The sequence below is a fragment of the Ruditapes philippinarum genome, unplaced genomic scaffold, assembly GCF_026571515.1.
Source record: "Ruditapes philippinarum isolate M1 unplaced genomic scaffold, ASM2657151v2 ctg3795_1_1_1_1, whole genome shotgun sequence".
In the NCBI taxonomy this organism is placed as follows: domain Eukaryota; kingdom Metazoa; phylum Mollusca; class Bivalvia; order Venerida; family Veneridae; genus Ruditapes; species Ruditapes philippinarum.
In genome coordinates this window covers 46605-61746 of record NW_026856850.1, presented here as the reverse complement: position 1 = coordinate 61746, position 15142 = coordinate 46605, and the positions used below count along the sequence as shown (strand labels likewise).

At 30.9% G+C, this 15142-nt stretch overlaps 1 protein-coding gene across 2 annotated transcripts; it reads right to left on the bottom strand.

The window, feature by feature from the left end:
• Positions 1-5984: 5984 nt before the first annotated feature.
• On the bottom strand, positions 5985-14276 carry LOC132747905 (uncharacterized). 2 transcript variants are annotated; one of them, XM_060737435.1, is made up of 5 exons: positions 14159-14275; positions 13345-13386; positions 8523-8601; positions 7670-7885; positions 5985-6972 (listed from the first exon to the last, which is right to left on the bottom strand). In XM_060737435.1, exons 2-5 carry the CDS (start codon positions 13354-13356, stop codon positions 6746-6748), a joined length of 534 nt encoding a protein of 177 aa, XP_060593418.1. In that variant the 5' UTR covers positions 13357-13386; positions 14159-14275; the 3' UTR covers positions 5985-6745. The 2 variants fall into 2 exon arrangements, with proteins under 2 accessions (XP_060593418.1, XP_060593417.1); XM_060737434.1 differs by lacking the exon at positions 13345-13386 and having other exon boundaries at positions 14159-14276.
• Between the last annotated feature and the right edge of the window lie 866 nt (positions 14277-15142).

Genomic DNA, 15142 nt, shown 5'->3' with positions numbered 1-15142 from the left:
TAGACATCTATTTTTTACGCTTCATCAGTGAACTTGAATGACCTTAGGGGAATAGGTTCCACACCTGTCAAATTATACTGTAGTAAATTACAAGCACGTCATAAAATAGCAACACATTTTTTTCAGTTACAATAATCATTTTTAAATATTAAGTAGATTTATGATTTTTTTTGTTTTATTGGATTAAATTTACGGTAGTAGAAATGCGTATCTGTCGGGGAAAGGAATTTGGTAAAGTAGATATATATTGGATTTAGTTGATATTTTACCTGAAAAAAAGATACATGACCGGCGATGTACCCCTATTTGGACAGGCTTGCCTAGCGAAAATTAAGTACAAAATAAAAGGATATATCGTCAATTTGAAGAAGTTTCTCATAGTACCCAAATTAAATTTATGGTTTATCTTTGAAAATTAAGCAGTCATTGCTTAAATCATGTGGTGGGATCATCAGCAAGCTTGAATATCGGAGAAATAATAATTAATGTCGCGTCGTCTTCAATTAATTAATTAAAGCAATTCAGTTCCATATGATGTTTTCATAAATAATATATAATGTACGCAATAAAATTATAAAGTCTTCATCAAAATATATTTCAGTTGTACCAGCGTGTACACCTATACCGGAAGTGGGTATTACACGTCACAATCTCGGTCTCGTCTGTCTCGCGAGAATGACAGAACGCCAAAATGGCGGCGCCCATTAACTTATTTCTCAAGTAAAAAATAGTGTCTTAAAACACGAATTTCTCTCTTATAGGGTTGATGTCAATAGGAAAACTGTCATGGTTCCTCTTTTTAAATGATGAATATTTATATTAGACAGACATCAATCCATCCATTCCTATTCCTTTAAGGAGATTGAATAACTTTATAATGCAATCAAAATGTAACCTGTCACAAACAGTCGCTTAAATTAATATCATTACTGTGTAAGAAATAGTGTTGAAGCATTAAGTAAGTTAGAGTTAGACCTTTTTCGTACGCATTTAATGTTAACATCAATGGCAACACAGTTTTATCTCAAGTGAGTAAACCACTTAGAACTTGACAATCTCAAGGTTAATGGAAATGATAACGCTTCTTCCTCGATACTGTCAGCACTTTTACAGATTGTCTTTAACATAAAGTGCTAGTGGAATTATACATCATGAAAATATTTTATCATGTTTACAAAATGTACATGTTATGCTTCACTATCGAAACAAAACTTGTTAAAGATGGTTTTTTTTTTCAGTTCAAGATTTGCGTCTTCAAACAAGTGTCAAATTTGTTTACGAGCATGCTGGCGATGGAACTTTTGAATGTTATAATGAGTGTCAAGTTCATTTGGCGTTAGCCTGCTGTCTAAATGTTTCAAGAAATGCTGATATTGAATGACTTGTATATTTTAGATTTCAGTTGACTCTCAATAATCGCTTTATTCAAAATTCTGCGTTAGTCAAAAAATTTCTAAAGTCCTGTCAAATTTTCTTCTTTATCTTTGTACTTTAACTCCGCTTAGGTCAAATTTTGACTGAGACTCCTGTTTGGTCGAAAAGAGTTTGTTTGTAACATATTTTCATCTCAATTAGTCGAAGTGTGAAAACAGCCGACTGATCAAAGGTCGGCGACATCAAGGTGAGATGTTGTCACTCGTGATTTACACGTTTTATAGTAATTTTTAATTGCCGGTCATCATGTATTATTAACACATCGTAAAAGTGTCTTTAATCCGTTTCACCACTTAATTGGTTTTAACAGTTAGATAACTAAATTAAAATTTAATTACATTTCTTTAAAAAAGTTGACTCGTGCCAGTCTGACGGGTGTTAGTCAAATAACAGCCTAGTCAAATAACAGCCTAGGTATTGATGTGTATTATCAACGTAAATGATATTTGTATAATTAATGTTCCGTCATATTGCATACATTAATTTGTACTTCCGGTTCACGATAGTTGCTAATTTCGTTTTCGTCCGATGATCAATTAAATCAAATATAATTGTGTGTTTATGTTTCACTATTAATATACGTGTATTAAATTTTGAATGATATATTTTTGTTCATTTATAATTTGTAGTTTAAAGTGATTTACCGTCATTTCAATGGTTAAATATTGCAGCATTGCCGCTAACAACAATAAGAAACCTACTTCTTTGCACATTCAATCAGGTACATGTATATACATGTACATGTACGAAGTCAACGTAATGGCGGTAGTTCCACGTTACTCGAATTCCGTTTCTCTCGAAGTAAAATACCTAGTCCCTTGGATTTCGAGTTACCGAGAGTCAACTGTATATCAACATAAGAGCAGCAGTTTTATATAGTTTTTACGTGTAAGGTAAGGACTTCTTCACTAACAAAATTTCAACCATTTGATGCTACGGTCATTAGACATAGAATCAATACCAAATGATATGGTCACGTTGAATTAATTGGCAATTAGTATCAAAGTCACACTTTCTGGCAATAACATAATGAATTCAATTTATTCTTTACATTATGTAACTATTACGTAATCATTTAATCTGTTTACTATTTTTATCAAATACAGCCAGCCCATAATGTCATATTTGCTTAGAACAATTGAATGATACTTTTAAAACTAATGAGTAAATTTCGACTAAATGCTCTTGCTTTATATGACCCATTTCTTTTACAAGAATTATGAATTTATCGTCCTGAAAGGGAAACTCGTTTTAATAATAATCAACATAGTTATATTGATAATAGTTTTTTGAGATATCCTACATTCTTTCAACATACTGTATTTTTGTTGTGAAACATCTACGTGAGCTGAAACTGATACTGCTATGTTTTATGAAAGTAAATTTATTAAATTATAAACTAAGTTCATACGAGGTTTGTCGCGAAAGTTTGAATTATATTTCTACAAAATAAACTTAACATCACGTATTCACATAAAAAAATAACATAATAAAACATAACGCATTGGCATTCATACATGTGTAAAGTTTATCTAGTTTCACTTTTCATGCATTATTTTATACATTTCATGATGTGGAATTATAAAAATTTAATAAAAACATTGATTTAATTTATAAAATAAGTATCAAAAGCAAGGAACATTGCAATGCGGAATCGTTCGCAGTCCTATGTCCTATGTAAATTTTACTGCCATTGATGTAGTGGTTAGCATACTGGACCGGCAATCCATAGACCGTGGTAATAGTTCAAGCTTTGGCGTGTCGATCTTTTGTGTAATTTCTCTCTGTATAATTTACCGCTCATGGGTGTCTTTCTTCCATATGAAATGTTTTCGCCTTCAGATATTTATTTTAGGTCAACTGTGATTGTGCCAACGGCGGATACAGTTATTGCAAATAGCCTGTTGCAATGGGATAAAAGTGATGAAGTCACAATAAATTAAAAAAAAAAAAACATAGGTCAAAAATGGTTAATAAGTACGTAGAAAACGAATAGGCCGCTGTGGTGGAGCTAGCACACTGGATCGGCAATCCAGAGACTCATTGTTCTGTTGTTTTTTGTACATGTAAAGAAAAACCTATGACCATTCGGGCCTATGCAAATTTAACACAACAGGCAATATTTGAAAAGTTTTGGTAGAGGAGCAAATATCATATTTTAAGACGAGAAATATCTTCAAAAATGATTTTTACTTTCAACTGTTACTCTTGAATTTACCAAATTTCATTTGGTTGCAAAATTCTTAAATACTGGCATATGATTTATATAAAAGTATTTTTTATTCTTTTTAATTCCCTGGCTATATTTAACAAGAGCAATCAGTGCCAACATGTGTCGCCTAATTATTGTCAATTGCATCTTGCATGTACTGTGTAGCTGGAGGTACAAAATCATTAACGTGCAAAAACACGTTTTTTATCCAAGGGTCATAATGCAGCCAAAATCATTCAACGTAAAACCCGTTTGAAATTCACAAGTCCGGAAAAATAACTTTAAAAAGTAAAATTTATTCAAAGGTCATAACTATAACAAAACTCATTGAACACCAAAATGCCGACGACAATCACAACTAAACTTGGTACTGATCATTCCTGATTCATGTAAAGTATGGATTAAATTACTCCAGTTGTTTGTGAAGTATTGTCCGGGCAAGGTTACAGATGGATAGACAGACGGACGTACAAACGGACAGTCCACAATCAAAGCGATTGTTTTAGGTTTTGTCTTCTTTGTAGAATGTATCTGTGTAGCTTGTAACACAGAAATCATTAACAGGTCCAAGTACTTCTTTATTCCAGGGTCATAACTCCGCTAAAAATCATTCATACGGAAAACCCGTGTAATGTGTCCTAACAAGTACTTGAGGAACCTTTCAATCATGCAAAATTTATTGAAATTGCATAAATGGTACAACAGAAGTTGTCCCGACAAAAATTATTAAAGGGCCATACCTCTGCAAAAATATTGAACCAAAAAATGCCGAAGATATGTACAATTTGGTAACAATTGCACCAATAGGAGTAGTTCGGGCAAGTTTTATGACGGACAAACATGCTTCTGTGTACCTGGCAACCAAATATAAAAACAACAATCCCATCTTTTTTATACAAGGGCTATTAATGGCCAAAATCTATTCAAGCAGGAAGCCTGTGATGTATGCGCAAGAACTTGAACTACCAGTCAATCCTTTTAAGTTTAATTGCAGAAATTGTACAAGTGGTATAATGGGAGTAGTCCATACAAACTTTATTAACACATTTTGTTATTCAAGGGCTATAACTCGGCCACAATTCATACCAGCGGTAAACCCGTGTAAATTGCGCAAATACTTGACTTACCCATCAATGTTGTAAAGTTTCATTAAATTGCTTTAGTGTTATCAGCAGGAAACAACGGACATACTTTAAAATTAAAAATTATTAAAGGGCCATGACCCTGACAAAAAACATTGAACCAGAAAATTCCAAACATATGACAACAACACTTGGTAGTTATCCATTTTGTAAAGTTTTATGAAAATGTACCAGAAGTTTCTCAGGTGAAGTCCTGACAAGATTTGTGACAGACAGACGAACAACCAACGGAGACGTGATCCCTATTCCGTAGATTTTAAGATTTTTTTCGTCAAGGATTCGCTCTTAAATGATCTTATTTATATATAAATCTTAATTGATTACACAAATTAAAGAATTATCTTAATCGTGCATGTTGATAATCTTTCAGCAACTTTGTATGACATAGAGGATATTTGTTTGTTTCTTTGTAAGATTAAATGTTATTTCATTGAGTGAGCTTAAAAACAATATTCCCATGAGTGGCGTAGCATGTTACATAAAAACAAACATTTTATCTTATGCTTCAATATAAGTTAAACTGAAATGTCCTCGATATCTATTTGAATATAAATTCCCCGCTGGTAGCCTTCAATGTTAAACGTATTTCTCGTGAAACTATGAAATCTTGAGCAGGAAAATAAGTAAGAAAAATATACGTTAAATGATGATAATTTTACACCAAAAATGAATGATCACTTGTTTACATAATTAAAACAATTCTAGAAAAAAATAAAAAATACACCATGCCAAGCTTATTACTGTTATATTTCGCGGAATTTGGTATTAAACTGTCCTTTGAAATGTAAGCGACCGCCATTTTAAACTCGTGTAGTTCACGGGAGGGAAAAAAATAAAATGTGTTTGATTCATTAGAATTTTATTTGGATTTGTTGATTCTTTCATACATTCATAAGAAAGAAAACTTATTTTAGGATTGTAACAGACAATACAATATTGTTGACAGACGTTCTTAAACCACTACGAGTATTTGGAAAACAGAACATTTTTGAAAGGCTTCCTTACAACGCTAGGTTTGTTTACTTATTATTCTGTCTTGTGACTGTCATTGCATTACAGTTATAGCTCGTAGGATACTTTAATATGCCAAAATGTCATCAAGAGCAGTTTTGCATGAGGAAGAAAGTACATTTTTCAGACTGTTATCAAATGGAAAAGAAAAATTAGAGACGATATTTGGTGATTAGTAAACTGAATGAACTGAATATATTTTTTTATTACATGTACGTTTGAAATTTAATTCTTTATTAATTTCAGCTTTTATTTGTTTTAAACAGCCCAGACAATGTCGGAATGGAAAGCAAAAATACAATTGAGGTTCCACGTGGGAATACTTTTTAAAAAGTAGTGTCTTCATAGAAAAATATGACATAATGTTTTGATAATTTTCACGGATATATCAGTTATCCACTCAAAATCATAGAATAAATATGTATATCAAATAAAGGTGCACGATGACTTAACCAAACAATTCTTAAACACCTTCGCACCTTTTATTCGTCTCTTTTTTCAATTTGGCGTAAAGATTTTGCTTGTGGTATGCTAATGTATATAATACTAGTATTTAAGAATGTATGAGATGATAATATTTAAAAAATATCTCCTTGGAAGAGTTGCCTCATTTTTATGAATTTTAGTATAAAATGCCGAACTTCTGCACCTTTGTGTGACAAAATTCATTTCACAATTAAGGCTTATACATCATTTTTTTAAGTATTTTCGAAACGCGCGTTTTAAGAACACTGCTTTTAAAAAAATTGTGCATATGACGAGCAACAAAGATAGTTTACGGCTATCAGCAAATTATGGGTTTTTCTGTGAAATTCTCATTTTATGTTGCTTCTTGATAAAATGTACATGTCTGTCTGAAAAATTTGAACATTATAATATGATGTTTTTAGATCTAACATCAGGACAAATCAAATCTGATTTAATATAATAATGAATAAATATGAAATTATATTTTACGACTTTGATTTGTTATATAAGAAGATATTTCTTGCTTTGCCTGGGTGTTCATTTTGCAAAAATACATAAGATCTTGGTTTGTAAAAGCTGCATCAATAAATGTAATGTGTTCATATTTATCAGCAAAGTCTAGATCAACTCTTGATTTGACTGACGACCGCGGCAGTGCATCCTCTGTTAATAAATTCATTACAACAACTGCAAACTCATGTTGACCTGAAATGTAAATGCAGAAAATTACAGTAGAAAAAAGGATTGTTTGAAGGCTCATTTATGCCCCAGAATTGTTATCATTATCATTTCTTAACAACTGTTTATTTTGTATCTTGTTACTGTTTTCATAAAATGTCATTTGCCTTACACATAATCTTTTGTCGATTTTGTAATGTTGGCTATCAATAAAATAAATTAAAGTGAAATAGTATTTTGTATGGAAGTCAAAATGCTGCTTTATTTACATTTTGTTACCTTAACGGCACATAACTACATGTTAAGCGCTATTTCTTCAGTTATGAGATATTGTATATGCTTCTTAGTTTATTATCTAAACATTTTTACACATGTTTGATTTTTCTTAAAGATTATAAAAGTACGGATTTCTGAAGCATAATGTGCCTTTAAATATAAAACCCAAGCTGTATTCCAATAAGAGACATATCAAACAATAAAATAAATTTTAATAATTTTTATAATCTCTGATAAGGTATCAAAACTAATATTCTAGGAAGTAAACTTGTTGCGTTCATTGAACGCCACCTTTCCATGTTGATCTTGTTTTTCATATTTATTAATTTCAATAAAAAAACTGAAATGCATCAGAAATTATTGTTGGTTAGTATGATTTCCTCACACTATCACTGATATTAAATATGAACAGGTAAAAAAAGGTTAAACGACACATAAGTTACCCTACTTTGAAGTTTTTTCAGGACATATTCCAGATCCGATTCAAGTCTTGAAGATACAAGGCAAATAGCGATCAGGGGTCGCTTGATAACAGAGAGATCCTCCTCCTTGACGAACTCACAATTAAAGTGGTTCCGGAACTCATCCTTGATAGCTTGAACAATAGGTGTTTCATAAGGTATAAAAACAAAGAACTTTGGAGATGAAAAACATTGCACCCACCCTGAAAAATTGAAATAACATCTTTTCGTTTTGTTTTAATGTTTGTTCAAATTCTGAAATTCAATTCGTTTTATAGATATATTTACCAGTAAGACAGTTTCACTTTCCATTAAATAAGGATTATTTATTGAAATATTAAGTACTTAAATATCTAATGAATATGTTATAATTATTCTTTTGCATCATTCGATTTAAAATATATTGTATATTCAAACTATCCGTCAAGCTCTCTTATATGGAAGTGACGCTTTAATTATTTGAAAATTATAGAAAGCAAATTGGAACTAATTTAAAAGTATTTTGAGCATGATTACAGTTGTATTTTTCATATGCAATGCCAACAATCTTACATTCACATAATTTGAAATTAAAATATCTAATATTACCGAACTTCACCAATTGATTAGGATATTAAGTAATCTTTAATGAAATTAATAAATATTCTTTATATCAAAAATATCAACAAATCAATGCTAATTGATGATACTCGAAATTCGAAAACACATGCCGAATAATATATAAATTGAGTATTGTTTTGTTATAAATAAAAGTCTGCATTCATGCAAAAGTTAAGTTAGAATTAATTCAACTTCTTACATTGTATATCTGTAAAATAATCTGTATGTAAATGTACTTACCCAAAGCCATTTCGCACCAAGATTTTCTTTTATGTTCCGTTACTATCTGAACATCCTTCTGTTGTACACAATCGATATCCTTAAAATAAATATTTCTGTTTTATGTGCGAAATTAGCGATAACATCCTGTCTTACGAATATCTTAAATGACATATTGTAATTGAATCATTTATCCGTAAGGTTTGATATATCGTGCTGGTTGCTTCATACTTAACACATTAACTAACCAGTTTTAAAATCCATGATTTTTGCCAAGATAAGTTAAGATAAGTGTAACTTCCATCTACAAACATTTGTATTAAACAAAAAATAACTATTTTGGTAAAATCTGCTGTATTTTAGTTTCCTGTCGGACGAAAAATAGAAACACGTGCTTCACAATGTAACGAAAATGTGGGCAAGTCTATTTATTACCACTCAAGCGGTTCAAATGTTACAGAGCTTATCAGAAAATGCAAAAGCACAAAAATGTGTATTGAATTAAAGAAATGATAAAGAAATAATCGATAAAAAAACCACCCATAAACAACAAGCGTTCGACGAGAACTTAAACCGGGACAAAGACAATTATAGGCGACACGAAACCATAGCAAACTTAGTTTTCATTCTAGCCACTCTTGTTTATTCAATATGTATCCACTTCAAAATATATGAACCCAAATACCTCAAACTTGTCTCATTATAGTTAACATTTCTTCTTAAAGTTTCAAACAATTTCTTTCCAACGGTTAAAAAAAGTACGAAAATACCACAAAAAATTTAAACAGACGGAAAAACCCATTTTGCTACAACTTTTTTTGTTGAGCTAAAATATTTAAGTATAAGCATCGAAGAAAAGTAATTGTTTCAATCCCAACTACGAGTATATGTAAATTTGGTTATGGATAAAACAGGCAGTCAGACTGACCGTAATGAAGAGGCATCATTTTGAGTCCGAAATCCTTATGAATTTCTTATGTCTTTCCATAGTTATTACAGTGATCCTTCTAGAATCAGTTATGACGATCATAAATATTTTAAATGGACCTCTGAACATATTATAAATGCAAATGCATGTACTCAAGTGGCACTGTGTTGAAAATGCACTTTAATGTGATTCTTTTACATAAGAAATTGTCATATAATTCCATTTTAAAAACTTTAACACGATAGCAGCTTCATAACAAATATAAGATTGTGTTTATAAGCGGTGTGACATGTACGTTACGTGATAAATGTGCTCCTACACATGTTTAATCTGTAGGACAAAGTCTTGACACTTTGAAAACAAGATAAATGTATTAATAATCCAACTCTGCACCGCGGTGACTCTTCAATTGTATCCGGCTTTACCTTGATTAAGTTTATTTAAGTAGGAGGTTTAATCATCATATTCGAATTTATCTTATCAAATATAATTTAGTTTTTATATACAAATAAGTTTAAATATTATAGTTGTTAATTTTTGATGACTGAAATTGAAAACAAAGTAAATTGACATTGCGAGAAAACTTTCCCGTGTTTACTTTAAGCACTGTCACTGGAGATCGAAATTACGTTTAAAGTGAATTTCGAGGTACATCTAAACATATAGGTACAAAATCGAGATTTAAAGTAAACCAAAGCTGAATTAATTTCGAGCAGGGTTGTATTTTTAAGCTAGCTCGAAGATCGAATTTCAAAATTTGAAAAGGACGAATTTTGAGCTGGAGTTGAATTTCAAGCTTGCTCGAAGTTCTAAAATCAAACTTAGAATATTACAAACTGGAGTCGATTTTGAGCTAGTCCGAAGAACAAAATTCAAAATGTGCAATAACCAAATTTCGATTTTGAATTGAATTTCAAGCTAGCTCGATAATCGAAATTCAAATTTTTCAAAAGCCGAAATTCGCGCTGACTTTGAATTTTGAGAAAGCTCGAATATCAAAATCCAAAAGTTGCAAAAGCCAATTTCGAGCTCGAATAGAATTTCGAGATAAATTAAGCCAAATTTCGAGCCAATGTTGTTTTTGAGCTAGATCGAAGATCGAATTTAAAAAATTTGCAAAAGCCGAATTTCGAGCTGGCGTTGAATTTTGAGCTAGATTGAATATCGAAACTCAAAAGTTGCATATGCCATAATTCGACATGGATATCGAGTTCAAAAATTTGCAAAAGCCAAATTTAGAGCCAATGTTGTATTCACAGCTAGTTCAAAGATCGGAATTCAAACTTTGCAAAAGCCGGATTTCTAGCTTGAGATAAATGTCTAGCTAGCTCAAAGGTCGAAATTCAAACGTAGCTTAAGCCAAAATTCGAGCCGAAATCCAACTTTGGTTTACTTTTAACTTTGATCTTCAAGCTAGCTCAAAGTTGAAATAAGCTCGAAATTCACATAAATTTAATTTCGATTTTCGACCTTCGGTGTTATTGCAACTTCTCGATACTGACTGATAAAGTAATAAGTACGGACACAGATTCTTGGTTTGTTGCGACTGGTCACATGCATATACAATACACCTTAGATACCGGGTTTGCCGTTTGACAATTTTGGGATCTTAATCGTATTCTTAAAGAATAACTAGGGTCTGGATTTAATCTATTGCTTTTGTATTAAGAATGGCTAAAAGGATTTAACGAGCGATTTTTTTAAAACTCAAAATGAAAGTGGTTTCTATCTATATTATTTGAAAAAGGTGGTCAACCTCTCAAATGCCTTAACTTTGTAGTTTATTTGGCAAGGTTATATTTTCTATTTTTTAAGTCTGCTTAATGCTTGTAATTCACAAAAAATGTCAAACTATGATACAACAGAATAACATTTTTTTGCGTAATTTTTTTATTGTTTTGCTTTAAGTTTCATCGATAACTGACAAATAATAACCAATTTCTCCGCAAATGACCAACAACTTATTTCACATGATTTTTGATCAAGATCAATTGTCACGAAGGAAATTCCCATCACAAGACCGCTGGATTACAAAAAGCAATTCGTCAGCTACTGTTCCAGCACAAGTAATGACAGCATTTTATTTTTTACTTTTGAGATACGTCTTGATTCAGTGAATATTTTTATCCAGAATTATGTTTTTTTATCAAAGTTTGGTGTTGCCATGCTTTTAATGTTAAGCATACTGATTATGTGAACATGGCTCAAATGCAGGCAATATTAAGGAAGGTATTTTAATTATAAGTTGAATTGGTATGCATTATTATTTCATGCCTTTCAGTGTTTTGATGTAATATATCAGATGATTATATTCTCATAAACTACTAGAGTCAGTGTACCCAGTTCCGCACAGGACCGGGTCCCGCACACCTTCCCATTTTTCATTTTTTCTTAAAAAAAAATCAAATGAATTTATTTAATTTTTATTTGTGTTTCACTGAACTGGCATGTTTTCAACAGGATATGACATAATCTGGAATCTTGCACCCAGCCTCTCCCTAGACAGTGCAGACGAAAATGTAAATACATGTACATGGCTGTGTAGTTCACACATAAAAACAACTTATTCGGCAATTCAATCATGCTAATTTCTATTTTAATGTTAAGATCATTATAAAATATATATTTGAAAAGAAATGTATGATTTTGTTATGGCAAATTTGCTGTTAGTTATGAAATATATGCACATGAAATAACCTCTCCCAACTACCAAATGTCAAGTCATTTCACCTTGATTCTTTTGATTAAAATGATACCAAACTCTTAATCGAACAAATCATAACTAAACAGATGAAAACACCTTCAATAATAATGTTTTATGTCTGTCTTTACTACCTACAAGTGGTAAAAAGTATATTTCAATTGCTGTTACATGTTTTCTGTGTGCTACTATGCTTGGAAATAAATGTTTGTATACTGTAGTAAGAATGTGCACTAAATTTATTTGAAGTCCTGAAAATTTGCAAAGAAGTATAACTTATCTGGACTTACAGATGTTAAATAATTTATAAACATGTTTAAGATGTAAAATAACCTTTCAGTATAAAAATGGCCTTGTGTGCGGAACCGAGTCCACTATTTATCATATTTGGCCCATTCCTGTTGCTTAAAATCAAGTGCGCCTAGAAGTATGACCTACTTAAGATAGAAATGTTTCGAAAATCAGTTTTTATGGGCAAAGGATGTAATTTTCAAAATAATATCTATTATAAGAAGAATTTTTAACTATAAGATAATTTTTTTATTTTTACTTAAAAAAGTGTACGACTTCGGGTACACTGACTCTAGTGAAATCGATAACATATATTTGTTCACTATAACCGGACTATATATGAATGCGGAATGGAATAACAGTTAAAGGCGACGTAGATTTTGCTTCTTTAAAAAAAATAGTCCATGTCATCATCCTAAATATGTAACAAAATTAGAGAAATTGAACAGAACTATATTTCATTAATTGATGATGTGACAAATAACACTACCTTTTCACATTATTATATCTGTATTGCCAATGACCTTTATACAATACTTTATATCTAAATTAAACACAAAAACAATGTGCTTGGACGGATAAAGCTCTATACTTATTTTGAGGCCAGATGGCTATTTTAGGATGTAAATGAAGCGTAAATGTTTAACCTCATTTATCTTGGCTCCTGGCGATGATCTGTCTCATCAAGCCATTTTATAATGCATTATATGATGTCAGACTGCATGGATGAAAGCTGATGTTGTACGCTGATTGCAATCACGTTTGGCTGCAGTAGGCTAAGCATTACTTATCTAAAGGGGTGAAGTACTTAGACAATAAGTTTACTGAAAAACCCGAGGTATTGATTCAGACAGACCTTATGAAAGACGAATGAAATGTGCAACGTCCTTCCTATACCGAGCTACGATTTTTAAATAACTTACATTTGTAGACATTATGAACTTTATTTACGTTGGGATCCTCGACTGAAATGTAGATTTTACATATAAGATATTAAAATAATGCATGTCTTTATACTTAAAAAGATGTTAACAAGAATGCTTGCTAACGTCTTAAAGTATAATTTTGAAGACGATACATTTTAGAAACATTTTTGGTCTGGAATTTTAATAAAGTACTACATAATCAAATTAACAAACTATTGGTCACAGGGGAACTACATTTAAAATGGATATACAATAAGTCGATTACAACAGAAATATATCAAAATTTCATTAACAGTCGATCATGAAAGGTTTAGATTGATAAACGATACAATAGATTGATACGTTCATATGCGTCCTATGTATTGTTTCCAATGGTTTGATTTCCAAAATTGTTAATAAGCGTGTCACATTAATTCTAATAAATGAATTAGACCTAGGTAGTGCAAATGTTGTTCAAATGTAGTTCAACAGTTTCTAGATTTTAGTTTTTTAAATAAAGGTATTTGACCTTAAAAGAGCAAAGTTAACCTTTCAAATCTGATCTTTTTAGGCGTATTGAAATGAAATATAATATGGCAATGTATGGTGGAAATCAATCAAATACAGAGGAGAGCTTATTGTCTTTAAATTGTCAAACTTGTAAAATATGATTCCCTAAAAGGTGACATGAAAGTTTTAGTTTTTCTACTCGGAAAAAAGCAAAATGATAATAAACTTTACGTACTTTTAAATTAGACAAATGTTAGCATGTAACATATACTTCTATTACACAAGTTTTTGTATATATAATAATATAAAAAAAACGACATACCTTTGATGCAAATTCACTAAGCATTTAAAAATGCTTTCGCTTTGTGAATGTGCTCTCTAAGTTGCATCTTTATCAAGCCGTTGTTAACTAGCCAACTTGTTTACATACTTTATCAAAAAGTTATCAACAAATCATGACCTTTTAAGGCCATGTAAAGATGGTTCAGATTTTCATGTTATTACTGATGTTTTATTTTACAATGACTAAGAAAACAGTTCGTATTTTCTTTCTATTCCTTTAAGTTACGAAAACAAATAGATAATAAAGATAAATTGCCTTCCCATTATCAATTAATAATAATTAATGATTTAATAATATAAATCGGCAATTTAGTTGTTTTCAAGTAACATCATTTGACCCAATATAACGCTGATTATTTGGAAACGTTAATATCTATTTTGAACTAGAATTTGTAAAACTACCTAATAACTTTCCAAAAAATGAGTTTTACGAAAAAAAAACCAGCATCAATTTTATGGTAAAATAAGATAATTGCAGCGTTGTTCCTGCTCACATTAAATTTCAACAAATACATGTATAGTATATAGTAATCTTAATCATTGATTATAAAGCTCTAATTAAAGCCAACACATGGACTATAAATTACATAACAAATTTCACCTTAGCCTTAATATAATGCCTATCATGTTAGATAACGTTAATTTTATTGTCTGTTGGTTTGATTTTAAAGCCAAGTAAAACAATTTATTTAACTTAGTTTGAAAACAGGAACATGAAAAACAATACTTTGAACTACTACTTGTTTTCTTTTTTCGCTATTTACGTTAATTCACTTGCTGTAAAGAATACTTTTGGCACTGATTAACAGTTTCGTTTGCATGATAATGATGACAGATTTTACATAATTTATTTAAGTTCGATTGCGGAAGACACTGATAGACACACCCTCGAGTCCGTCCCTTAACCAATCAGTTATGAACACTGATCATAAAGATTATTGCTGAATGATAGAATGACTTGTCA

Excerpts from the sequence above, each read along its gene's own strand:
- LOC132747905 (XM_060737434.1), bottom strand. The coding sequence starts at position 14,182 with ATGCTTAGTGAATTTGCATCAAAG. Across the intron at positions 7,886-8,522 it reads TTGGTGCGAAATGGCTTTGG|GGTGGGTGCAATGTTTTTCA; the intron begins GTAAGTACATTT and ends TCAATTTTTCAG. Across the intron at positions 6,973-7,669 it reads TGTCCTGAAAAAACTTCAAA|GTCAACATGAGTTTGCAGTT; the intron begins GTAGGGTAACTT and ends TTTACATTTCAG.